Below are 25,712 nucleotides of genomic sequence, written 5' to 3' on the forward strand. Positions count from 1 at the left end.
CTTGATGTGATAATGCCACTCTATTATAGGAGCAATTAAGAACAATGCAAGCTTAAGTAATATAATATTCTAAAATTTACAAATAAATATCTATAAACAGCAAAGATAAAAAAAATTGCAATTAGTTCGAGGCAATCGCATAACTCTTTTGATTGCAAATATTAATCATAATGAATTAATCAAAATCAGTATTAAAATGATTGATTGCTTAATATAAAGATTCTTTTAATAAAACACAAATTTGTTCATATTTTTAATTATATTGGTTTTTTTTTATTACAATTATTTAAATATTTGTTCAGTTGTTCATTTGTTCATAATTTTGTTTTTTTTCTGTGTACCATTTTATTTTTGTAATTGAAATATTCTTGTTTTGTCTTTTTTAATATTTTCCTTACGTTTTTTGTTTTTTTTTCTCATTCCATCAGTTAAATTGCTAGACAAATTAGCTTATTCTAAATTTTTAGTGCGTTGCCATAGATTCTTTGAGGGAGGGGAAGGTAGTTTTTTTGATGGCCAAATGAGAATTGTTAATTGCTAGAGTTAATAATTTGTTTATAAATTGTTTAAATAAAATACAGTTTAGTATACATGTTATTTTAAATATAGCCAACGCATTAAATGCAAATATTTTTAATCATCGCTTAAATTTCATCATGAATTTCTTAATTGTGTCATTTGTTTTGCCGTTTTGGTTTTCCGCTTAACCATATAAGTTTTTAAATGTAATTTTTAGTTATGAATTTGTTATGTATTTCTTGAATATGATTAATTTTAAAGTACTTTTCTATCGTTTTTTGCTTTTTCTTTTCTATTTTGTTTTTTTGGGAATGGCACATCGATATCATAAAATGGGCCCTAAAAACTGCACAAGTCTGCGCCTAGAGACATTCGACTTTAGACTACTTTTAGGCTATTTGGGATATGGTTAATTTTAATTATAGTATTAGTCGTAAATAGTTAATATTACATATATATTATTAATATTATTTAGGGGACACACACGTATGCTGATACACTCAGACGTACTCATTGTAAATGCTATGACACACCTTTTACTTTACATGGCCTAGACTCTAAACGCTAAATGTTTAAAACTATCACATAATACACACAAACTATATACAGTGACTCCTGCCACGCCTCTCTATGTACACGCCCTACTAGACCATGCCCTTGGACATCATTCGCACGGTGTTCTTGAGTGCTTGCCGCTTGTTGCAGAACCAAATCCTTATCACCTCCCGTTCGTAACCGAGCTGATGTGCCAGACCGGTGATTTCGGTGCCTATTTTCAAGTAGACAAATATATCACATTTATTTCACTGGGAACATTATGCTAGGGTTTATCGTTTGCAACTGAACGTTACCACTCACCCGATGGATGCGTATTCCGCTCGAAGTGGGCATTCAGCAGTTCCAGAGCCTGAGGAGTGAATGAGGTTCGACGCTTGCGCTTCTTCGACGGCTCAACGCCTATGTAGTCGGTGAGATGGTTTTGTCCCGACTTGTAACGGTTCCAGTGACTGTATATATAGAGGAGAAGAACATAGAAATGTAGTTTAGTTTAAATGCTCAGTTGTGATTTAGGTCGCGTGGAACTGCCTCCATACTCTCACCTCTCTTCGGCCTCCTTCATCCAGCGCTCGAGGACGGGCTTGATTTTCTGTGCACTCTTTGGTGTGATGTCCAGTTTCTCGAACCTATAGATAGAGTATCTTATGTATTAGGATTACTCACTCGCCTGTATGCGCTAATTAATCATTAAAGAAACGTAACTAAAGTGCCAGGACATTGTCAAGTAGCATACTTTTCTCATTTTCTTTTTCTTTTTTTTTTTGTTTTTTTTTAAGTTGCTTTCGTTTTTGTTTTTGACCAAAACTCGTACAAAATTTCTGGTTCTTGTTCTTGTTCTGCTGAAATTGCTCATTGGCAATGCCCTGGCCAATTAGTTGTGGAAAAGCGCATACTTGTAAATGAAGACAAAATAACTAAAAACTAAAAGAATGAGCTCTAGCACTTTAGTTAAGTTTCTTTCACGCACACGCACACACACACACATACACACACACACACACACACACACACACACACACACATACATGTTCTGTTGTTGCGTCGACAGTTGAGCGGCATACATCTGCGCAGCGAGTGCACTGCTTGCATTTTGGCATTTGACATTTGACATATGGCATTTGACGTTTGACGTTTGGATTTTGACATTTGTCAGTCGCAGCGTTGTCAGCGAGTGAGAGAGTGTGACAAGGAGAGACAGTTGGCGATTTGGCGATTCAAAAATAAACAAATAAAATAAATAAAATTAATTTTGCATTATTTTTGATCACTTGATTAAACAATTAACTAATTTAGCAAATATATCAATAAAATTATTTTTGTATTTATCATATATATATGTATGTATTTATAAATATATGTATTTATTTTTCAAAGCATGTTCGAAATGTCCTGGCACTCTACAAGATTGTTCCAGAAATATTATAAAACTAATTAAAATTAAAGCGTTCGAAATTTGTGTCGACTCAATCAAAATAATAATACAATACGATTCACGACTTCTAAGCATAATAAAAAGCAACTTCATTATATAGCCCGACAAAATATGAAAATCTTTCTATTTCATATTATTTTATTTTTTTTTGCCCGCAATTAACTTTAAAATTAGAACAAAACTAAAATAAATATTTAAAGTATAGCACAGCTTAAATATTGTTTGAAAAATTTAGTTTTAGGATGTCTTCTCTACTTGTAATAAAATACAAATTTTAATATCGTCACATTTTACAGCACTATTAAGTAAAGTATATCGAATATTGAGTCCTTTAAGCGAAGTAATCGTAGTATCTTTGAAACTATAGCAATAATCGTAACAATATTTTATCTTATAAACCTCGTAAAAAATATGTAGCACACATGTAAATAATAATTTGGTTAGCCAATAAATATTTTATTACTTTACAATGTTAGCAGACCTGATGTGAATACCCTTCAAAAAATCTCTAAATAAAAAATGAAATGGGTGAATCATCTGTTCTATTGATTGCTCACCTGCATATGGCACTCTGACTGTAGGCGGGTCCCTCGGTTACCGATAGAGCCTGTCCCACCTGGGTCTGGGTGAGGCCCAGTGAGAGGCGTCTCAGCTTGAATGCCTTGGCAAACTCCTTGATCTCATCCAGGTCAATGCCATCGACCACATTTGTGGTTGCCTGATTAATGGTGGGTTCATCTGAAAGATGCGTTTAATTCAAAGGGTTAAATTCAACATTGCGTTAAGAAAGTAGAGCTACTTGGCTAACGGTACTTAAGTGTTAAGCTACACAAAATAAAATAAAAAGGAGACCAGTTAGACAGTCAGACAGTCAGACAGTCAGACAGTCTCTTAACGAGGCCGGTTCAAGGTAATAAACGTCAATGCGAAATGACGACATAAATTGCCGTCGAGTCGCGGCTCTTAATTACAGTTAATTGCGGTAATTGCGAATTATTATTAGAGTGTCGTAGGTAAATTGATAAAACTCATTTTCCCTAGCCCAGGAAGACGCTGTTTGTTGTTGTTGTTGCTGTTATTGCTGGCACTTAGCTCTTGTTATGCTTGTCTATTAGGTAAGCGCAAAACTTATTGCCTTTATCTGCTTAATTTGTTAGCAGCTGCTGCTTCGCCAGACTCGACACTCCCCCAACTCCCCCGACACTCGTCACTCTTCACTCGCATTGTTTACAACGACAACGACAAACTACACGCACAGAAATTTGATTTATTTATTAATGATATGCAAGCGACAACAAGGAGACATCGAGGATGACGATGACTTCGTCAGAAGACACCATCAACAGGGAGGCAAAGCGAAAGCAAAGCCATTCACTTGACTGTAACTGCAGCCTGGCGCTTTAGCGGTAATTAAGATGCGCTCCATAGCCAAACTCAAACTCATACCCAATCCTCAAGCTCTGTATCGTTTGCATCCTTTCCAGGCTATAACTTGGGCTGTTGCTGTCGTCGTTGTTGCTTTGTTGTTTGCTTGGCTTCGGGAGTGAAATATGTCATTAAATACGAAAACATCTTAAGTTTTTGTATGCATCAATTAGTAGTAATTAAGCTGCATATTGTCTGCAATTTGTATGCGATGCAACACTAGAGAGCTCTACCCATCAACTACGAAGTAGCCAAAGGCAAAGCAAACGATCCACGAATGCAATTGAGACCACGTTACATACTAAACGTGCCAGCTGATGTCTCATGTCTCCCCCTATCTCTCAACCCCCTCTCCAGCATGGTGGGGGCTTCGTTTCACTTCTTGTTGTGCTGATTGCATTTTTAATGCATCCAAAGTTTCAATTAAGGACTTTGAGAGGTGCCTGCATCGAGTATACGAGCATGCTTAGAATTATTACAGAGTTGAGCATAACATAAATTGCGACTCATCAAAAGCCTACGACATATTGGGTCTTAATTTAGATAATATTAAATTTAACAAGCATTCTTAACTAGTCTTATCTTTGAAATTTATACATATATATTTTTTAATTTGAATATAACTTAACTTAGTTTATTTTTTATAATTGCATTTTTTCAATTAATCATAATGGTTAAACCCATTTTTTTTAGTATTTCTATTTGCTTGATAAAAATTCTTTTAAATTAATTTTTTTGTTCGTAAATTTGTTTGCAAAATTTAGATAGAGTCAGTAAAAATGTGTTTAGTTTTTGTTAACATTATCAATATTTTTGTTTAAAAGGTTAGAATTATATTAAATAAGTGTGAATAATTTAATATTGAAAATTATATACTCTATTTCAATTTGATTTCGATTTTTAATGCATTTAATTCGTATAAAAAATGTTTTTTACATTTTGTAAATTTTGAAAAAGGGATTAAATTGAAGCTTGGCTAGCCATAAAATAAATAGAAATCAAAATATTTGCTTACACAATTAGTATGAATACTCAAGTATCAAATACACACAGATAAGTACACACACACACACTCTTAATGTTATGCCCAAATACACGTATGAGCATTTTTGAAAAAGATAAAAATGAAATTCGAGTGGTAGGTGAAATACTGAATTGGATTTCAGGCTATGTATAATTTTGAATTGATGCCGTTTGCCTTGATGATTTGATATTTTAAAGGGCAAACCCAAAAAGCACGTATGGACGGACAACGTGGCGTATGAGTGATATCCACCAGTATAAGCAGCAAGTCATTTTCGTTAACTTTTTGCAACATTAATTAACGCAATTCGACATGAATGAAACTTTTGGCTGCGTTTTACTCATAAATGAAAACAAAATCTAACAACTTGACTGAATTTTGTGTAAATTCTAAAAGGAAATGCATGACAGGCTTTATGGCAAAGGGGGCAGGGGGCAGGAAGTGGGAGATGAGAATCCTGTGTGTGCACTAAAGTTTCGCTGTGCATTTACACGACTTTTCCGGGATGCTGGATGGTTCATAATTGATGCAGCCGCGAGCTGCTCGAAGCTGCTAAGCAAAACTCCATGCAAAGATTTGGGCAACAACAACAACAGGAACAACAACAACGTGTTGCCAAAAGTTGCAAGACGTCAGGGAAAAGTGTTAGGCAAATTAGCAGCAGCGTTGAAGCTGTCACGCGTCAGTAACAAGCTCAGGAATAAGGATGAAATACAAGTACTGCTATCAAGGATAAGTTGTTGCAATTAGCTTGAGATGCAAAAAAAAAATGTTCTTAAATCAAGATTTTGGTCTCAGAAAACACATCTTGATTTCAAGAACATTTTAAATAAGACCAAGTTCTTATTTTAAGAATAAATGTTCTTAAAATTAAAATCAAAAAATAAAATAAATTAAAATTTTTTTTTATGTTTATATTTTTTTTTATTTTAAATATGAATTAACTTATATTTTATTCTGCTTTAGTAATTTTAGTTTAGTAATTTTATAAATGTTCTTTTAATTTGTAACGAGTGGGATTCGAACCGGCGCCTACTGCTTCACAACTGAAGCGGCCTCTCTAACCAGAGCGCCACGTGTCTATTTGTTTGATACGAAGTAGTACCTATTTATACTTTCCTAACAATTTAAGATTTTTATTCTTATATTAAGATTTAAAGACTTTTTAGATTAATAATCTTAGTTTTAGTAAATATTTAAGATGATATTCTTGATTTTAGAAGTTTTGTTTTTGTTCAGTGTACTCGCAGCTTAAGATACTCTAACTTAACGCTAAGGATTGATTGAATGCAATAAAAGAGTCGATCTTTACTCACTCGGTGAATCCATGAGCAGGTCGTTGTCGTTGTCATTGCCATTGGGTGACAGCTGCGGCGGCTCGCTCCTTGAGGAGGGGCTCAGCTTGAGGGGCTGCAGCAGAGAAGCACCCGATGACGACGGACCCGGCACGGGTGAGTCATCGCGCGGCGAGGCGGAGGATGCACGCGTGGCAGTTGCCGTTGGTGGACCCAGGGATTTGGTAATGGTCAGCTCGCCATTGGAGGCATTGAGTCTAAACAGAAGGCGAAAGTTGAGTAGGGATTCTCGGAGGGATGCTCTTGAAAATGCTCACCTATTGATGCTGCTAAGTACATTGGCCGTGGAACTGGACGCCGCTGCAGCCGCCGCACAGCTGGATGCAGCAGCAGAGGCAGCACTGGCGCCACCACTCAGACTTGGCCCATTGCCCAGATAGTCGCGCTCCAGGCGTGGTGAGCCGCCCATGTTGAGGGCGTGCACAGTGGGCAGTGGCGAGTGGGTGCGGAAGAGTGGAGATGAGTAGCCTCTGTCGTTGCTGCCGCTGCTGGCAGCTGCTGGAGCCGCTGTTGTGGGTGTCACACTGCCAGCTGCCCGCTCATGCGGCAGATGATGCACTGCCACACTGCCAGTACCACCTCCCCCCCTCGTGGCCGTCGCCGTTGGTGTGTGCGAGCGTCGCTCGTGTCGCTCGAGACGCTCGAGTCGCTCGTGATGCTGGCTGAGATTCATGCCCGCCGAGCCGGACGTGCCGCGTCCCGGACTGTGCTTGGGCGAGGACGTTGCCGTTGCCGTTGCCGTGCCGCGCAAGCTGTGCCCGAAGTGATGACGCGCCAGGGCAGCGGATGGCGGTGAGACGCTGCTGCTGCTGCTGCTCAGCTCCAGGGGCTTCAGGTCCAGCTGCGGCGCCGTCAGCTCATCCGGATGCCGCAAACTGATCTGCGGATGTGCTGATCCTGTCGTCGCTGCCACTGCCACCTGTGCCGTGCTGTGCAGGTGATGATGCAGATGCGTCTGCATTCCGGCTTGATGTGCAGCTGCTGCTGCAGCAGGAATGCTGCACCCGGCGGCGGCGGCGGCGGTGGCTGCTTCGCCGGCAATGCCGGACTGCCCACGGTGGGCGAGCCAGCTGGCGGCGTGCGTTCCGCTGAGCGTCGCAGATCCGCGGCCAGGTGAGCGTGTGGCAGGTGACTCGCTGCGGCAGCGGCGGCTGCTGCTGCTGCCAGTTGTTGTTGCTGCTGCTCCCGCTCCCGCTCCCTCTCGCGCTGCTGCTGCTGGTGATTCGCTGCGGCAGCTGCGAACAGCTCCGGATGCAGCGCCGTCAGCAGCTGCTGCACGCCCGTCGAGAACAGATTGGGCTTCAGTAAATTCGTGGGTGTCTGTGCCAATTGTGGCAACGCCGGCGGAGCCAACAATTCACGTTGTTGCTGCTGCTGCTGTTGTTGCTGCTGTTGCTGCTGCTGTTGTTGTTGTTGCTGCTGATAGCTGGCAAAGGCGCCAAATGCACTGGGCAGAAACTGCTCGCTGGTGGGAATTTGTGGACTCACAGGAATGGTGAGAATCGTCTGCACTGCAATGCCTAAGGAAGGACAGACAGAAAGACAGGTGGAGAAATAGTTATAATAAGTCTCTAACTGATACTTATGATATGATTTATTAATTCAGGAAAATATTATAATTGACAATTAATAGAGATTCACTAGAGTTAAACGTTTTATTAGTAATAACCAAGGAGCGTAACTGCTATGAGTTTGAAAATAAAAATATTTCTAATTTTGTATTTCAAAGTTTCTAAATAACTTTTATTTTTGATTTATTACTCAAAAAATATTATCAAAAAAATGTTTCACATAAATAATAATATGTATAAATGAAACAAACCAAAAGCAAGAACATTCATTAATAACAATTAGTTATAACAAAAGGCATTTAAAATTAAAGACTCTTATAAAAGATTAATAAAATAAAAATCAATAATAATTATAATTCTAAATTTTTTTGATCACAAATAATTATTAAATGTGATTTAAAAAATCAAGTCTTTAAATAACCATTAATTTTGATTTTTTTCTTTTATAAATCAAATAAAAGCTTATTAGCTGTTTGCAGAGATATACAAATAACAGAAATTTTGGTACATTCAAAACAAAAATTGAACTTCTCCTTATGGTTGATTTTTAATGTTGCTTTTTTGAACAATAATCATTATTTACAGTCCCTGATTTAAATAAATATATATAGATTAAATTCTGATAGTTCTGATTTATATTTATATTAAATATCAGTTCTAATAAAAATTATTTGAGAGCAAGTTGTGAATTTAACATTAATTTCTATGCACTTTCTTCAATACAAATCTATATATTTTAAAACAAATTGAGCATTGTCTAATATTTTTAATCGTAAATACTCTACCAATTAGTAAATCAATCAAAAAAGGCAACATATTAAAATTAATTAAGAGCTGTTTCTAATGTAACTTATATGAAATATGTAATACATGTTCTGATAAATTCTAATAAAACAGAGGTAGGTATTTAATTAAATGCCCAAAAATTATAATTTTAAAAGTAGCTTTTGACTACGTTTATATACTTAAAGATTCTTAAGTTTAAGCCCTGTGTGTTGTAAGAAGGAGGAGGAAATTAAAAGTTTTGCTAATCGCTTTAGCCATGGCTTTAATATTCGCGGCTATCCACGTATTGTTGCTGCTTTGAGCTGGGACATAAGCCGGAGTCGAGTGAAGTCAACTATGTTATTGATACCCACACAAATAAAGCTAATCCTCTATGCACATGCACATACACACACACATATATATATCTATGTACATCTATAGATATTTGCACTCACCTTGGGCCGTGGGTATGAGCAGCTGGGCTCCCTGGACACCCTGCACCAGTTGGCCGGAGGCAAGTATCAGTTGCGGCATCTGGGCGCTTGCCGGCGGCGCTTGGAGCGCTGGCGGTGGCGATGCGGTCGCCGCAGCGAGCACATTGGCGAGGGTCGTGGCGTTGAGGGCGTGGCCGTGGCCGTGGGCGTGGGCATGTGGTGAGCTGCTGCTGCTGGGATTATCCTGCGGCTGTTGTTGGCTGGCGGAGTTGCCGGCTGAGCTGCTGTTGCTGTTGCCCTTTGACGTCTTGTGCTTGTTGCCATTGTGGCAGTTGCTGTTGCTGCTGCTGCTGCTGTTGTTGTTGTTGCTGTGGCTGTGGCTGTGGCTATTACTGTTGCTGCTGTTGTTGTTGTTTCTGCTGGGCGAGGCACTCGTTGACGTCGCAGCTGCGCCTGCTGTCGACGTTGAGGTGACTCCAGCTACTGTTGCTGCTGTTGTTGTCACAGCCTCGGCGCCAACGCTCAAATTCAATGGCGAGTTGAACACGGAGGCGGCTAAGCCCTGAAGACTTGCCAGTGCGGCAGCCGTGGCGGGATGATGATGGGAATGATGTGAATGCGGATGTTGTTGCTGTTGCTGCTGATGTTGCTGCTGATGTTGCTGCTGCTGCTGCTGGTGTTGCTGCTGTTGTTGCAGTGTGGCCAAATTTTGTAATTTTTGCAAATTTATCATGTCTTGCACTGTTGAGATGAGAGAGACAAAAGGCGCACACAAAATGTTGTCATTAGTTTAGCTAAAGCTGTTGCAAAATTAGTGGAAATGTCAACTGTTGTGAAGGGAAATGAAAGCGAAGGGAATGAGTGGGTTAAGCAGCCCTAAAAGCTGCCAGCACTAATTGCTAGTTTACCCTTTTGTGGACGAGGAGTATATACTTATGTTTTGTATAGGAATGGAAACTAATATTGTATAAAGTTTGAGTGGCAAATATATCCCAAGCTTTGTGTTGTCACAATCCAATCCAATACCATCCAAACCGAATCTTGGTCGAAAATAATTAATTTTTTTAAATGAACAAAATTTTAATGCAGAATGAATATAGAGACCAAACCATTAAAAAAACGACATTCCGCTTGAAATTCGGTTAAGATTTGCCAAAGTTATGAAAGTTCGAAGTTGTTGAAGCCTCTGATCTAGCAACTTTACAAGTCAAAATATTTCTTAATTTTGACATGATTTTTTACAAAAAAATGAAAGTCCTCAGAATCAAGTTTAAAGTGTCGTTTTATGCTAATTACGTTATAAGGAGTTGATTAAAAGTGATAACTTAAGATTTAAAATTTTGAATTTTTAAAATTTCAAAGGGTCCCCCCTTACCATCCAAATCGAATCTTGGTCGAAAATAATTAATTTTTAAATATGAACAAAATTTGAATGCAGAATGAATTTAGATTCCAAATAATGATCAAAATGACATTCCGCTTGAAAATCGGTTAAGTTTTGGCAAAGTTATGAAAGTTCGAAGTTGTTCAAGCCTCTGATCTAGCAACTTTACAAGTCAAAATATTTCTTAATTTTGACATGATTTTTTACAAAAAAATGAAAGTCTTCAGAATCAAGTTTAAAGTGTCGTTTTATACAAATTACGATAAAGGGAGTTGATTAAAAGTGAAAACTTGAGATTTAAAATTTTGAATTTTCAAAATTTCAAAGGGTCCCCCCTTACCATCCAAATCGAATCTTGGTCGAAAATAATTAATTTTTAGAAATGGACAAAACTTGAATACAGAATGAATATAGAGACCAAAACATTAAAAAGACGACATTCCGCTTGAAATTCGGCTAAGTTTTGCCAAAGTTATGACACTTCAAAGTTACTCAAGCCTCTGACTTAGCAACTTTACAAGTCAAAATATTTCTTAATTTTGACATGATTTTTTACAAAAAAATGAAAGTCCTCAGAATCAAGATTAAAGTGTCGTTTTATACTAATTACGATATAAGGAGTTGATTAAAAGTGAAAACTTGAGATTTAAAATATTGAATTTTCAAAATTTCAAAGGGTCCCCCCTTACCATCCAAATCGAATCTTGGTCGAAAATAATTAATTTTTTTAAATTAACAAAATTTGAATGCAGAATGAATTACGAGTCCAAATAATGATCAAAATGACATTCCGCTTGAAAATCGGTTAAGTTTTGGCAAAGTTATGAAAGTTCGAAGTTGTTCAAGCCTCTCATCTAGCAACTTTACAAGTCAAAATATTTTAATTTTGACATGATTTTACAAAAAATTAAAGTCCTCAGAATCAAGTTTAAAGTGTCGTTTTATGCTAATTACGTTATAAGGAGTTGATTAAAATTGATAACTTGAGATTTAAAATTTTGAATTTTCAAAATTTCAAAGGGTCCCCCCTTACCATCCAAATCGAATCTTGGTCGAAAATAATTAATTTTTTTAAATTAACAAAATTTGAATGCAGAATGAATTTAGAGTCCAAATAATGATCAAAATGACATTCCGCTTGAAAATCGGTTAAGTTTTGGCAAAGTTATGAAAGTTCGAAGTTGTTCAAGCCTCTGATCTAGCAAGTTTACAAGTCAAAATATTTCTGAATTTTGACATGATTTTGTACAAAAAAATGAAAGTCCTCAGAATCACGTTTAAAGTGTCGTTTTATACTAATTACGTCATAAGGAGTTAATTAAAAGTGAAAACTTGAGATTTAAAATTTTGAATTTTCAAAATTTCAAAGGGTCCCCCCTTACCATCCAAATCGAATCTTGGTCGAAAATAATTAATTTTTTTAAATTAACTAAATTTGAATGCAGAATGAATTTAGAGTCCAAATAACGATCAAAATGACATTCCGCTTGAAATTCGGCTAAGTTTTGCCAAAGTTATGACACTTCAAAGTTACTCAAGCCTCTGACTTAGCAACTTTACAAGTCAAAATATTTCTTAATTTTGACATGATTTTTTACAAAAAAATGAAAGTCCTCAGAATCAAGATTAAAGTGTCGTTTTATACTAATTACGATATAGGAGTTGATTAAAAGTGAAAACTTGAGATTTAAAATATTGAATTTTCAAAATTTCAAAGGGTCCCCCCTTACCATCCAAATCGAATCTTGGTCGAAAATAATTAATTTTTTTAAATTAACAAAATTTGAATGCAGAATGAATTACGAGTCCAAATAATGATCAAAATGACATTCCGCTTGAAAATCGGTTAAGTTTTGGCAAAGTTATGAAAGTTCGAAGTTGTTCAAGCCTCTCATCTAGCAACTTTACAAGTCAAAATATTTCTTAATTTTGACATGATTTTTTACAAAAAAATTAAAGTCCTCAGAATCAAGTTTAAAGTGTCGTTTTATGCTAATTACGTTATAAGGAGTTGATTAAAATTGATAACTTGAGATTTAAAATTTTGAATTTTCAAAATTTCAAAGGGTCCCCCCTTACCATCCAAATCGAATCTTGGTCGAAAATAATTAATTTTTTTAAATTAACAAAATTTGAATGCAGAATGAATTTAGAGTCCAAATAATGATCAAAATGACATTCCGCTTGAAAATCGGTTAATTTTGCTATGAAAGTTCGAAGTTGTTCAAGCCTCTGATCTAGCAAGTTTACAAGTCAAAATATTTCTGAATTTTGACATGATTTTGTACAAAAAAATGAAAGTCCTCAGAATCACGTTTAAAGTGTCGTTTTATACTAATTACGTCATAAGGAGTTAATTAAAAGTGAAAACTTGAGATTTAAAATTTTGAATTTTCAAAATTTCAAAGGGTCCCCCCTTACCATCCAAATCGAATCTTGGTCGAAAATAATTAATTTTTTTAAATTAACTAAATTTGAATGCAGAATGAATTTAGAGTCCAAATAACGATCAAAATGACATTCCGCTTGAAAATCGGTTAAGTTTTGGCAAAGTTATGAAAGTTCGAAGTTATTCAAGCCTCTGATCTAGCAACTTTACAAGTCAAAATGTTTCTTAATTTTGACATGATTTTTTACAAAAAAATGAAAGTCCTCAGAATCAAGTTTAAAGTGTCGTTTTATACCAATTACGATATAAGGAGTTGATTAAAAGTGAAAACTTGAGATTTAAAATTTTGAATTTTCAAAATTTCAAAGGGTCCCCCCTTACCATCCAAATCGAATCTTGGTCGAAAATAATTAATTTTTTTTAAATTAACAAAATTTGAATGCAGAATGAATTTAGAGTCCAAATAATGATCAAAATGACATTCCGCTTGAAAATCGGTTAAGTTTTGGCAAAGTTATGAGAGTTCGAAGTTGTTCAAGCCTCTGATCTAGCATCTTTACAAGTCAAAATATTTCTGAATTTTGACATGATTTGTTACAAAAAAATGAAAGTCCTCAAAATCAAGTTTAAAGTATCGTTTTATACTAATTAGGTTATAGGGAGTTGATTTAAAGTGATAACTTGAGATTTAAAATTTTGAATTTTCAAAATTTCAAAGGGTCCCCCCTTACCATCCAAATCGAATCTTGGTCGAAAATAATTAATTTTTCTAAATGAACAAAATTTGAATACAGATTAAATATAGAGACCAAACCATTAAAAAAATGACATTCCGCTTGAAAATCGGTTAAGTTTTGGCAAAGTTATGACAGTTTGAAGTTGTTCAAGCCTCTGATCTAGCATCTTTACAAGTCGAAATATTTCTCAATTTTGACATGATTTTTTACAAAAAAATGAAAGTCCTCAGAATCAAGTTTAAAGTGTCGTTTTATACTAATTACGATATAAGGAGTTGATTAAAAGTGAAAACTTGAGATTTAAAATTTTGAATTTTCAAAATTTCAAAGGGTCCCCCCTTACCATCCAAATCGAATCTTGGTCGAAAATAATTAAGTTTTCTAAATGAACAAAATTTGAATGCAGAATGAATTAAGAGTTCAAATCATGATCAAAATGACATTTCACTTGGAAATCGGTTCAGTTTTGATCAAGTTATGACAGCTGAAAGTTGGTCAACTCTTTGACTTAGCAACTTTACCACAACCGTAAAGGTACAAGCGTTTCGGCTTTCGGTTCTCGAAAGAGAATTAATTTCGGTTACGGTTTCAGTGCCGGAACTAAAAATGAAACGGTTAGTTTCGATTAACGGTTCCGGTACCGGTTACTGTGTTATTTCCTGATTTAAAAATATGTCCGCTAATTGAACAGGGGGAATATGAATTTGAATTTTTTTTGGCTTTCGATATGTACTCACTAGTTCCATTTAGATGTGCCGCAAATGCTTTGGCCTGCGCCTGTTCCTCGTGTCGTAGACGCAGTGCCTCGGCCGCCTGATCCTCCGCATCGTCCTCGTCCGCATCGATTTGCATGGGCAGGGGGGAGGCAGAGTTCGTGTCACGCTGGTGATTGGCCAAGGAGGCAGCTTTTGCTGCCAGATTCTTATAGAACTCCAACTCTTTGACATGATCCTTCGAGTCGTAGGCTGAGTGATTGGAATGGGCGGGTGAGAGCAACGTTGGCTCCATGTCATCGTCGTTATTGTTGCTGTGGTTGTGATGGAGGTGGTGTTGGTGCTGGTGGTGTTGGTGGTGCTGGTGCTGATGCTGGTGTTGCTGTTGCTGGGGGTGGTGGGAGTGAGAGTGGCTGCTGCTGCTGGGCGAGTGAATCTTGTGGCAGCTGATCTCTTTGTCGTAGTCCTGCAAAGAAATTAAGTGACAAATTGTGCTGATTAGTTAAGAGCTTAGCAACTCCAGTGATCTTAAAAAGCTAAACAAAACTCATTGGTATCGTGAGCAACTGCTAGAGCAACTACAGAATATTGCACATACGCCACGTGGTCCGTAAATCAGAGTAGAGCCAATGAATTGAATGCTGCGATTGCATTTATTAAATTATATTTGCGCATTTGGTAATTACATAATACTCAAAAGCACTGTCAATTGTTTGACCATGTGGGAGGCGCTCATTGTGCCACATTGTGCCACAGGGGTTCCAATGTTTGTTGATTGGATTATTATTTAAGCGACAGCTACATAGCATTGACTCGTATTACATTACATTACATTTTGTCAGAGCAGTTGAATTGTGTTGTTGTTGAATGTTGCTGTGTTCATTTACATGTTTAAACACATCACGCGAGTTAATAAGTTAATTTAATTTTTGTTGTAATTGTCAACACACTTTTATTGTTTGACACTTATTGTGTTCTTTCTGTTCTCGTCCGGATTGTGGCACAATTTATGCAAATTTAATTGCTTGCAATTGCGAATGTGTGTGGGATCTGCCACATGGAAGGGATTTTCAAATAATTTAACGAAAAGCCAATTATTTAGACTATTTTAATAGCTGCGTTTAAAAAAGTATAATTTTTGTATTTTATTTCGATATAAATTCAATTAATTATATAAACTCTTTTTATAATTTTTGGAAACTTGTTAGTGCTCATTACATTAAATATATTGTATCTTAAATCAATGTATATATTTTATTGCAACTGTTTAAGCTTTGGCTGTTTAAAGAAGGACTTGCACCTCTGTAAACAGGATCCCATGGAAAAAATATATTTTTAAATAAAAAACGAGAAAAAAAAGTAAAACGTAGAAAGGTAAACCAATATAATTATTGGCAATTAATGCTGCCGACGTTCTCTAAATGGAAGGACAAGAAGGTGGACTGTAAGGACAGGAAGCGTGGGGAAGGGGGCTCTGTATTAATGCCGGGGCGTCGAAGTTGCCTAAGTGCGGGTTGCTGCCATCTCCGGCGTCGTGGGCCGCGACGTGCCCCGGCCAGAGCTTCAATTAAATTTTATTTGCATAGGAAATTAACATAATTGTAGTGCAAAATAACAACAACAAAATGGAGAAAAAAAAAATAGAAAACGAAATAGGGAAAAAGGGCAATAAAAATAAAAATAAGCAGCGAACGTGACAGTATTGAAAAAAGTGTTAAATGTGTAAGAAATAAATGCAAATAGAAATGTTTGTGGCAAGAGATGTAATTAAATGAATTTTTATCGAAGTGGGAAATGCTCGGTGAACCAAAAGAAATTAAATTAAATGTTCCTTAAATGTGATTAAATATAAACGTACATAACAAAATAAGATATGCTAATAATTAAGTAAATAGGAAATATTTACTCAAGGCTGTGATAATCTTAGTTCCATCTAACACTCAAAAGTATGTAGCTTGTCAATTGCCAGGACATTAATTAAGCGCTTGATAAATTTCATTTCCGCGTGCTAAAACTACATTAAAAAACTGACATTTATTGGCGCTGACAACGACAAAAACAAACATCGACAACTACTTAAGCAGCTGCTGTCCAGGTCGGAACAAAATTCATTATAAACCAGGTGCAGGACTCTCGTTAGTTGCTCTCAGCACCCAACTGGCCAGGTGAGGACGACCACGTTAATGTCATTGAACAGCAAATCGAACTAAATTTATGACACACACAGACACAGTCAACGAGAGCAAAAAACAAAAATGCAGAATGGAAAACTACAAAAAAAAGAATAGAGGAAAATGGTGGAATATAATGAAAAGAAGGAACGTAAATGGGCTATATGCATGTCCTTTATGCAAACAGGCGGCAAACAGACGGCAACCGCCGACGACGCTGACAGTCACTGTATGCTACACACACACACACACACACACACACACACACACACACACACACAACACACACACACACACACACACACACACACTAGTTGTGGGATTGGGGCTGATGCACTGATGTGCAATGAATTAACTTTTCAACATATTTACACACGCTCAATTGAATGGCGGCCATCTACTTGGACGACCACTATGCAAGGGGGCTGTGGGGCATGGGGGCGTGGCAGGCGCTGAGCCCGCGGCTCGGCAAAGTTGAGCAACACAACGGAGCTTATTCTCGTAATGAGGCGCTGCCGTTGCGCCGATCTATTGTTGCAGCCATCGCAAATGAGCGGAAATTAAAAGCTGATTTAGTATGGAACACGGCACGGATAAGGGGGAGAAGTGTTACGGAAACAGACACTGTCGATGTGTCTGAGAGTTAACGGGTGATATGCTTAAGTAGCATACAACACAAAACATACCACCTTTTACATTTATTCAAGTGTATTAACTGCAACATATTCAAATTTAAAGAAAACATGCGTCAAACTCGACTATTTTCATTTGAATTTTTCAATAATTTTCAAGGCAAACATCTCGTATTTACTGCATAAAAGGCCTAAGGGGCACATGTCTGCCTGTATTAATATATCTCAGATGCGCTGCGCCTGAATGTATGCAATACAAATTCTCACAAAAGGTAGCACACCAAATTTATAGCCACGCCACTTGTGTCGCGTTCCAAACGAGCTCTGGACACACACACACATACATACATACACATATGCACCCTGTACCCATTCGCATTATGCCCATCTCGCCGTATCCCTCATCACCCATCTCACGTCTCACATCTGCCTTCTTCTTTCTCCCCCTTTTGCGCCCACTTGAAGCCAGCAAACGATGAATGTCCAAAAACTTTTACTTTTTTGTTTTTTACGACGCCGCGCCGTCAAATGAAAATAAGTCAAAAAATAGAAAATGAATTGAATTATTGCAAAGAGCATGAGCTGCGTTGCCGCCGTGGGAGTGCGAGGTGGGAAAGATACTCAATTGGGCGGTGGAAGGGGGGGGTGAAGGATGCTCGGCACTTGACAGCCCCAGTGATAAGCAAAAGCCCCGGCGCGAAATGGAAATGCGATGGCGGCTGCGTCGACGTCGACGTCGACATCGGCATTTGGTTTTCTTCTTATTATGCGCCCGGCACTTTTTCTCTGTGTTTGTACTGAGCTTGTTGTGTTTCTTGTTTTGTATACCCTGTAAGCGCACACAGAAGAGGTTATGTGAGGCTTTAAAAATTAATAAAATTCTTAAATAAAACTTAGACCAACTTTAGCATTTAACTTATATGTCATACTTTCACAACTCTGAAATTTTATTATTTTATAAATATTTGTTTATTTGCATCTTATAAATTAATATCAGTAAATTTAAATCAAATAATTAACTTCATTTTAAACTATTTCCCAGTATTATTTGACTTGAATTAAACACGTTTTTTATTGTTACCATGCGTGTTGTCTCTGGGTATTTTTCTCCCATTTACAGGGCAACTCCAAGTCTATCATTTGACTCTAACTCAGTTTTTTTAGTTTCGTTTTATGCTTTTGAGCGCGACGCCGAATGCGAAATTATAATTCACACATGTGACCAGTGCGAAAGACTTGTGGCAGGGGCAGGGGCAGGGGTGGGGGTAGGTTTGCACAGGGTGTTGTGGCATGCCTCTTTGGGTGTCGTGAGTGTGCGGCTGGTCGACTGATAGTGGGGGGCTGGCCATTTGCAGGGTGCGTGTTGGACGCCTGTTAAAAAATGCAATTGCCAAAAAGTAGCCAGTAAATGTAAAAGAGAAAGAAAGCATAAAAAATAAAAAGGAAAACAAGAAAGCGGCAACGACAACGGCGGCTGCGTTGCTTGTTTGCTTTAATTGCAAATGGCATTTTTTGGGGGGCGCGAGCGTTACAAGCTGGACAACAGCCACCCGGGGAACCCTGTCCACAGTTTACAGTCAGCCCCCAGTTGAGTGGACATGCATTTTGAAGGGAGCCATGGAGGGTCAGGCTCATAAATTGTCGAAAAATATTTGACTTGTTCTATTTTTGGTCGCCAGCGCCTGCTGTGGCCAACAATATGCTATATGCTTTCTGGCCAGGTTCTCCTCCCTTCCACTTTAGCCACCCCTTTGTTCGTGTGCATGCAAACATATTTGGTAGCTGCATCCTCTTGGTAGTTGCCAGCACTTTTGCATATTTAATGTTTTGTTTAATGCAAATGTACATAATTTCATCAGTGAGCATACGCATGTGTCTACATCTGTGTGTGTGTGTGTGTGTGTGTGTGTGTGTGTGTGTGTGTGTAGTTTTCTTTTATTTCTACTTTGCGCCTGTTAAGTCGCAGAGAGATGTGAAAATATTTTTCAATTAATATTTATGTTGCTTTTTATGCCTGAATTGTTAATGCACAAGCTCAAATGGAACAAAAATGGTAAATGCCTTTCACCATGCCTAGCACTCGATATTGAACAAGCATGGGCGTTATTGCTAGCCTCTGGGCGTGGCCAGACCATCGCCATTGCAAATGGTTGTAGTTTCTAGTTAGACAATTGGACCATGGATGTTCACAAGAAGCAGAGTTCGTTGAGATTGCATTGCAAGAAAAAAAAAGAAACTGTTCCTACTAAGCTTAAGTTTTTATCAATTTTTTATTGCAGTTTTCTTTTTTTAAGTATTACCTTTTTTTAAGCTACCAGCACATTTGTGGAAATACATAACATTTATTATTTTTTGCAAATAAAATGTTTTATTAAAAGTATAAGTAAGCTGATGAATGACATATCTGAAAGTAAGCATATTAATGTACTGTATATTTATTTCCACTTCTAGATAAACTTAAATTACACCCATAAATTATACATAGTGATCCATTTTTTAGATTCAAATTATGGAATCATTCTCCTTGCAGCTGATAATTAACTACTACTATCGACTATTAACTATCAGGCTCTACTATTAACTGTGATGTTTGAATCTCAACTTTCCAACTTTGTTGCTAAGTTATCGAAGCTCACGCTCTTCTTTCTGTGCAGTGACCAAATGCAATGACCTGCAGCATCGACTCAAACAAGCCAAGAGGGATAAAAAAGTGACACAGAAATAAAATACAAACGTAAACAAAGAGAATCGAACAAATAATAGAATAAACCGGTGAAATAAAAAAGTGAGCCGCCATTTGCAATAGCCGAGCGATTTCTTGCACAATTTCCTCCGCATACAGTGTGAATAAAAATTGAAGCTTCACTTGCAGCCAGACCGAATTGAACGGAGTTCGAAATCACCCATGACAGACCCTCCTCCCCTCTACAGATCACCCCCTTTGCTGTTCAATCAGTCCGACAACAAACAAAAGCTGCAAGCTGCAGACATTGCAATTTTCACGAGCATTTGACCGGTTTTCTATATACTGGCACAGACACACACACACACACACACACACACACTAGAAACACTTAATGCCATATAGCGTGTACATAACGTTTCATTGGGTAGGGCAGAGGGGAGGGGTGGCAGTCGCAGCTGACAGTCGCATGGCGAATGGCCAAACGAAAACAAAAAAGCGTGCAAAACAACAGCGAAACACAAAAACCAAAACAAAAATGTGTAAAATATAATGGAGAAAGAAAAAAAGAGAATGGTGAAGAGAATGAGAGACGGAGAGAGATAGAGACAGAGGCAGAGCGTATAAAAATGGAACAAAACAGAGCAAAGGCAAGTGACGAGAGAGATTGTGAGTGGAAGTGGAGCTGAAGGAGGAGGTGAAGGTGGACATGAAAGTGAGTGGTGGAGTGGGAGGAGTGGAGGCTTCCTCCTGTTGCCTTGGTCCAGTCCATGGGCCCATCAACAGCGACATCAATGGGCGCACCACTCAATCAACCCCACGCAGCCTGAAATGTTTGTGCTGGTTTCGGAACGCTTGGGGAGTGTGGCAGGGGCAGGGGCAGGGGCAGGAAGAAGTGCCAGCGACAGCGGGGTGAGCGATGAGGGTGCTCTGCTGGCTGCTGCTTGACAACAATGAAGGCCAAGTATTGTCCAGGCTGAAACCCAACCCCCTGGCAGACCCAATATTTTTTTTCTTCCTACTATTTTGCTGAGTATTTTTTATGCGCCGCTTCATTTAATTTTCTTTTATTTTTTTGGTTTACTTATTTCTTTATTTCTTTCTCTTCCTCTGCCTATCTCTCTCTCTCTTTCTGTGCGTTCTGTTGGCCACTTTTCATGGCCTGAGCGCTCAGTTTGCCTGCTACAGCTTTCTGACTGCTGGGTCGCTGGTCAGCCGCAGTTATTCTTTGGCCCCACTGGACGTTCGCTGGTCAAATAAATGCACTTTCGTTACCCCTCACTCTTGCATCATCTGCTGGCAACGCCCTCTTGCGTTGCGTATACAAAACTTTTGCTTGCTTTTCACTTTTGGCGGCACATTTCTTTTTTACGGCCCAAAATAAAAGTAAAAGTTGATCAGAACATACATACACAGCCCCCATTTGCCGCCCAACCTCCCTAGCCCTCTGCCACCCACTCCCGCCCACTCCTTGGACTGGTCAGCTCAACTGAAGCTGCCTCTTCCTCTGACTCTGACGCTGCCTCAGAACTGGCGGCTGCGTTTCTTTCATTTTGGGCGCCTGTCGCGGCATTTATTGCCACGTTGATGGCCCCCAGAGGCCGTTTCGTTTGACTCTGCTGCTCATTTGCATCAAATTTTTAATTGGATTCGGTCCAGCATAGAAGAGATCCAAATTGAGAAAGAGTTAGGTAGAGACAATAAGCCAGAAGCGGCTTAGAAACATTGATTGGCTTCGGCTGCGCCTAGTGGATAGGCAACACTTTTTTCGTACTACTTAGTGAATATTGCGCATACGTCGCGTGGAACAATCAATAACTGTAAGAGCAGAACAATAGCAAAAGCAGGTAGATTACTCGCTTATACTTTTGCTCAAGTCTCTAGGCAAAAATAAATATCTCAATACTATAAATCTTACACTCTCAATTAATCAATTATAGTTGCTCATTATCTTGATTTAATAATCCGGGATTTAAAGTTATAAATCCCAAACGGATTTAAAAAAAATTTGTACTTTAAATTAAATATGTGGATTGATTGAATATTTAAATATTATTAAAATTAGATATGCATATTCTTAATTTATCAATTATATCAAGAATCAGATGAAAAAAAATGGTAAAATCTAGAATCCTAATGCTGATTTCAGAAGGGTTTAATTCAGAGCACTATCGAATCTATTGCAATCCTCTCTGCTGCTTCTCTCCCCTATTGTGAGTTTCTCCCACTTGGTTACTGCTTTGTCACCTTTAGCATCAGGCTGCATTTTTTTTGTTTTCCTCGACTGCAGGTAGCTGCCCCGACCACTTGCAACAATTCCCTGCTACTTGCAACACCATCTGCTCACCGCTTCAACTTGTGCCTGTTGCCTGTTTCTGTTATTTTTAACAATTCTTTCGTACGTAATTTTTGTTTACTTTTTAGCAATGTCTCCTGCAATTCTCCCTCTCTGTCTCTCTCTCTCTCTCAATCTCCCCTTCACTCTGAGCCGATGCCTGACTACCGTTATGTTTGTTGTTTGTCTGACGTTTTCTTTTACTTCTTGTTGCATGTTGGCATTTTGGGCATCATTGTTGTTGTTGCTGTTGTTATTGCTGCGTTATTTTTTATTTTAGGCGCCCGTTGAGAAAACACAAACGCTTTGCATTTTCATGCGTTCTTTTTTTTGGACTCACTCACATGTGACTGCGTGTGTGTGTGTGTTTGTGTGTGTGCTGGTCAACGCTCTTTTCTCTACACTTGTCATTCGCTGGCGACTCTACGTTCTTATCAAGAAAACGAAAAAGTAGCATTTGTGCGGCTGCCGCTGATTGGTCCTGTTACCCCAACCCCCTGAAGCCCCCCCACCACCCAGCGACCAGTCAATACCCCTAACTGCCCCCATATACCACGACAACGAACAACGACAACAGCAGAAACAATTTTTGTTTTAGCCGTAGAGAAACACACCCGTTTTATTGTTCATTGTCCCTGTCGCACGCTGGAAGCTGCTCAACTCTAGCTTCAGTTTCAGCGGATGATTTCGTCCTGCGTATCCAGCGATTGGCCATTGGCACCAAGTGACATCAAGTGCCTCCAACGGCATATTGCTGAGCTGGTTAAATAATATGGCCAAGAATCTGTGATGCTAACTGAACAAATGCTGCTTGATTTTCAAATAAAAATTTGAGCAAGGAAAATTAGCTTAACAAATAAATAAATTGATCATTGCATGTTTAAAAGAAGTGAAGAAAATAAATAATAGCAGTTATTTATTTTTTTTGTTAGTGTTGCTACTTGAAGCAATTGTAAATAATTATTTATGATTTTGTTGTTACGACCAATCCTTTAACGTCTTTTGCCAACAAAATGTAATTACTTTGCGTTGCATATTTGCAGCGTGTCTCATGCTACTCGAACATGTTACTTACAAGCCCGCCGCGGTGGCCACATGACGCTACAACACTTTAAAATTAATATTCCTATTTTTTAATTACAACTGACACTTTTCCATGGCAGCCAGGCCCAAGTCCCAAGCCTCAGCCCAACACCTTCCCCCTACCCTTGGCATACTCATAGAGCCTACCAAGAGGCGTCCACATGAGTTGCAATTGTTGTTAGTCGGACGTCGTCGTCGTCATCGTCATTGTCGTGTATGTGAGTGTGAGTGTGAGTGTGAATACTTATATGTACATACTATATGTATGTGGACGGCACACACCCAATGTAAAATGTCATTACCGTTGACATAAATGAATAGCTGCATTCATTGCATTTGGCAGCAGCACGAGGGGAGCTGCACATTAGTTTGTTGTACTATCGCATTACTGATTAGTTAATTAAAGGCAAGTACGAGTCGTAATTCCAATTCTTGACTATGTCGAGCACTTTTATCGACGCCAGGGAAATGAGCAAATTAATGTAAGCAAATGGGCGATTCAATGATAAAACGAGGCAATGTCAGATACTTGTTAATGAGAGTAGATATATATGCAGACCATAAATTAAGCCATTCATTATAATTCTTGAGACAAGAAAATGCTTTGAATTAATGCGCAGATTTATCTGAGTAACGATAGCAAATAAGATTTATTTATTATCAGTTAATCATATAAATCTTGAATAACTAAATATAAATACATGCCTTTTTTACTAGGCTAAAAAGTAATTAAAACATATGCAATGCTTATGTTTTATTTTAACTACACGTAATTAAAGATTAGTAATAAATCTTGAGTATTTGTTTTTCTTTTTAGAGTCAAAATCAATACATGAAGTATTAGACTTTAATCAGTGTCTCTCTATTTAGCAGCTGCTGGTCAATGTTGTCTGCCTTCATCTGCTCTTTTCACTGAATCCACAACTTCTCTTTCCCAGCACAGATTTAACCCTAATGTTGTCCAAGTATCGCCAGGACTGGCCAGCATATGGAGAGGCAAAACGTGCGCCTCATATAACATTTCTAATTAAAATTTTGTACAGCAGCCCCGAAAAAGGTTATTAACATATTTGCCATAACGTGGCCCATTTGGCTGAAAGCTAGCCCCCCCGTTTGGTCACAGTCTTGGGTCACTGTCCGTGCTATTTGCCAGCATATTTGTCCCAAACTGTTGGCCATTAGTTGCCATGCAATCGTGCAACTTGTCCAAAAACCATGAGCTGCCCAACGCAGCGAAACTAAGTAGGAAAGTTCTATAACCAGATTTCCAATGCAAACAGAGCAAGTAGCAGAAAGGAGAGAAAGAGTGTGAGAGAAAGAGTGTGAGAGAGAGAGAGACAAGGACTCGAGTAGGTGGCGACATGCATGCATGCATGGGCGCCTAAGTAGCTCCGCTGTCTTCATTAAAAAGTGTCTCCCCAACCTAAACCAGACTCCAAACTAGAACCAGACCTAGACCCATGTAACGTTACAAGCAACGGCAACAGCAACAACAACAAATCGAGCTTCATTCCTAATTTAAATGCAAATGAGATTCATTTGCAGACGTTAGGGAGGCGACAACACTGCAACATTGGGCAGCCCTGGCCCAGAGCTCGGTCAAAGTCTGCGCAGAGGAGGGAAGAAAAGGGTAGATGAGGAAAGCGGCACTCATTACCCCTAAAGCTCATGCCGTGCTTAGCATTTGGAAGCCTACCTTGGGAGCTCAGCTCAGTTGGTCTGTGTTTTCTTTCAATGGGGTGGTACGAAGGGTGCCGTTTGCCGGTTGCAGCTACATTTATGCAAGTAGCTTAAATGGCTACAAAATGCGTTGCTTCGGCGAGATTTGTTGCATACATTAGGGCTAGCCGACTGCTGGCAACGCTTAGGCGCAACTTAAGCCCAACAATGTGAGTGGGACACCAGACACCAGACCCAGTTGGCAATCATGCCAGTTGGTTTCCGTCTGTGGCCGTGCCTCTCTGCTTCTCTACCTCATTACCTCTCTGCCTTTACCTGGCCAGGTGTGACGCTGCCTACTGCCAACTGCTTGTCGACTGCAAATATAATCAGCCTGAAAATATGCTATGCTTTTTGGATTTCTTGATTAGTGCCTCTGTTGCTGTCTCTGTTGGCTTTGACTTTGGCATTGGCTAGGGTTTTAGGTGTCTAGGAATCTCTGACGACCATGCCTGCAACTGACTCCTGCACAGGACATTAAGGCTTTCAAGTGAAGGGAAAGAACAAAAGACATAAGTACTTGGCATTCGACTGTAATTAGCACTCGCATTTTGAATTTATTCTTCATTTGCATGCTTCAATTTGAATACAATTAATTGAGTTAAAGTATTTCATATACTTTAGAATAAAAGTTGAGAGAAAATACACAAATTTTATATAAACTATACATAGAACAAGTATTGTGCCTATAGAGTCTGTAAATATATAAATATACTAAGTATTTATTACTCATGCGCCACGTTGCACCGAGCACCAATCAATATGCATGCCATCAAATAT

At 38.5% G+C, this 25,712-nt stretch overlaps 1 protein-coding gene across 1 annotated transcript in view; it reads right to left on the reverse strand.

Annotated features, from left to right (window-relative positions):
• Positions 1-410: 410 nt before the first annotated feature.
• Positions 411-25,712, reverse strand: part of LOC117782768 (box A-binding factor) — a 92,897-nt gene continuing 67,595 nt past the window's right edge. The window contains 11 exon segments of the mRNA XM_034619800.1: positions 411-1,288; positions 1,378-1,526; positions 1,620-1,703; positions 2,103-2,156; positions 3,067-3,247; positions 6,275-6,510; positions 6,571-7,273; positions 7,276-7,833; positions 9,108-9,421; positions 9,551-9,827; positions 14,334-14,775. Of these exon segments, the coding sequence (XP_034475691.1) occupies positions 1,164-1,288; positions 1,378-1,526; positions 1,620-1,703; positions 2,103-2,156; positions 3,067-3,247; positions 6,275-6,510; positions 6,571-7,273; positions 7,276-7,833; positions 9,108-9,421; positions 9,551-9,827; positions 14,334-14,775 (3,123 nt within the window). The 3' untranslated portion in view covers positions 411-1,163.

This window comes from Drosophila innubila, assembly GCF_004354385.1.
Source record: "Drosophila innubila isolate TH190305 chromosome 2R unlocalized genomic scaffold, UK_Dinn_1.0 1_C_2R, whole genome shotgun sequence".
In the NCBI taxonomy this organism is placed as follows: domain Eukaryota; kingdom Metazoa; phylum Arthropoda; class Insecta; order Diptera; family Drosophilidae; genus Drosophila; species Drosophila innubila.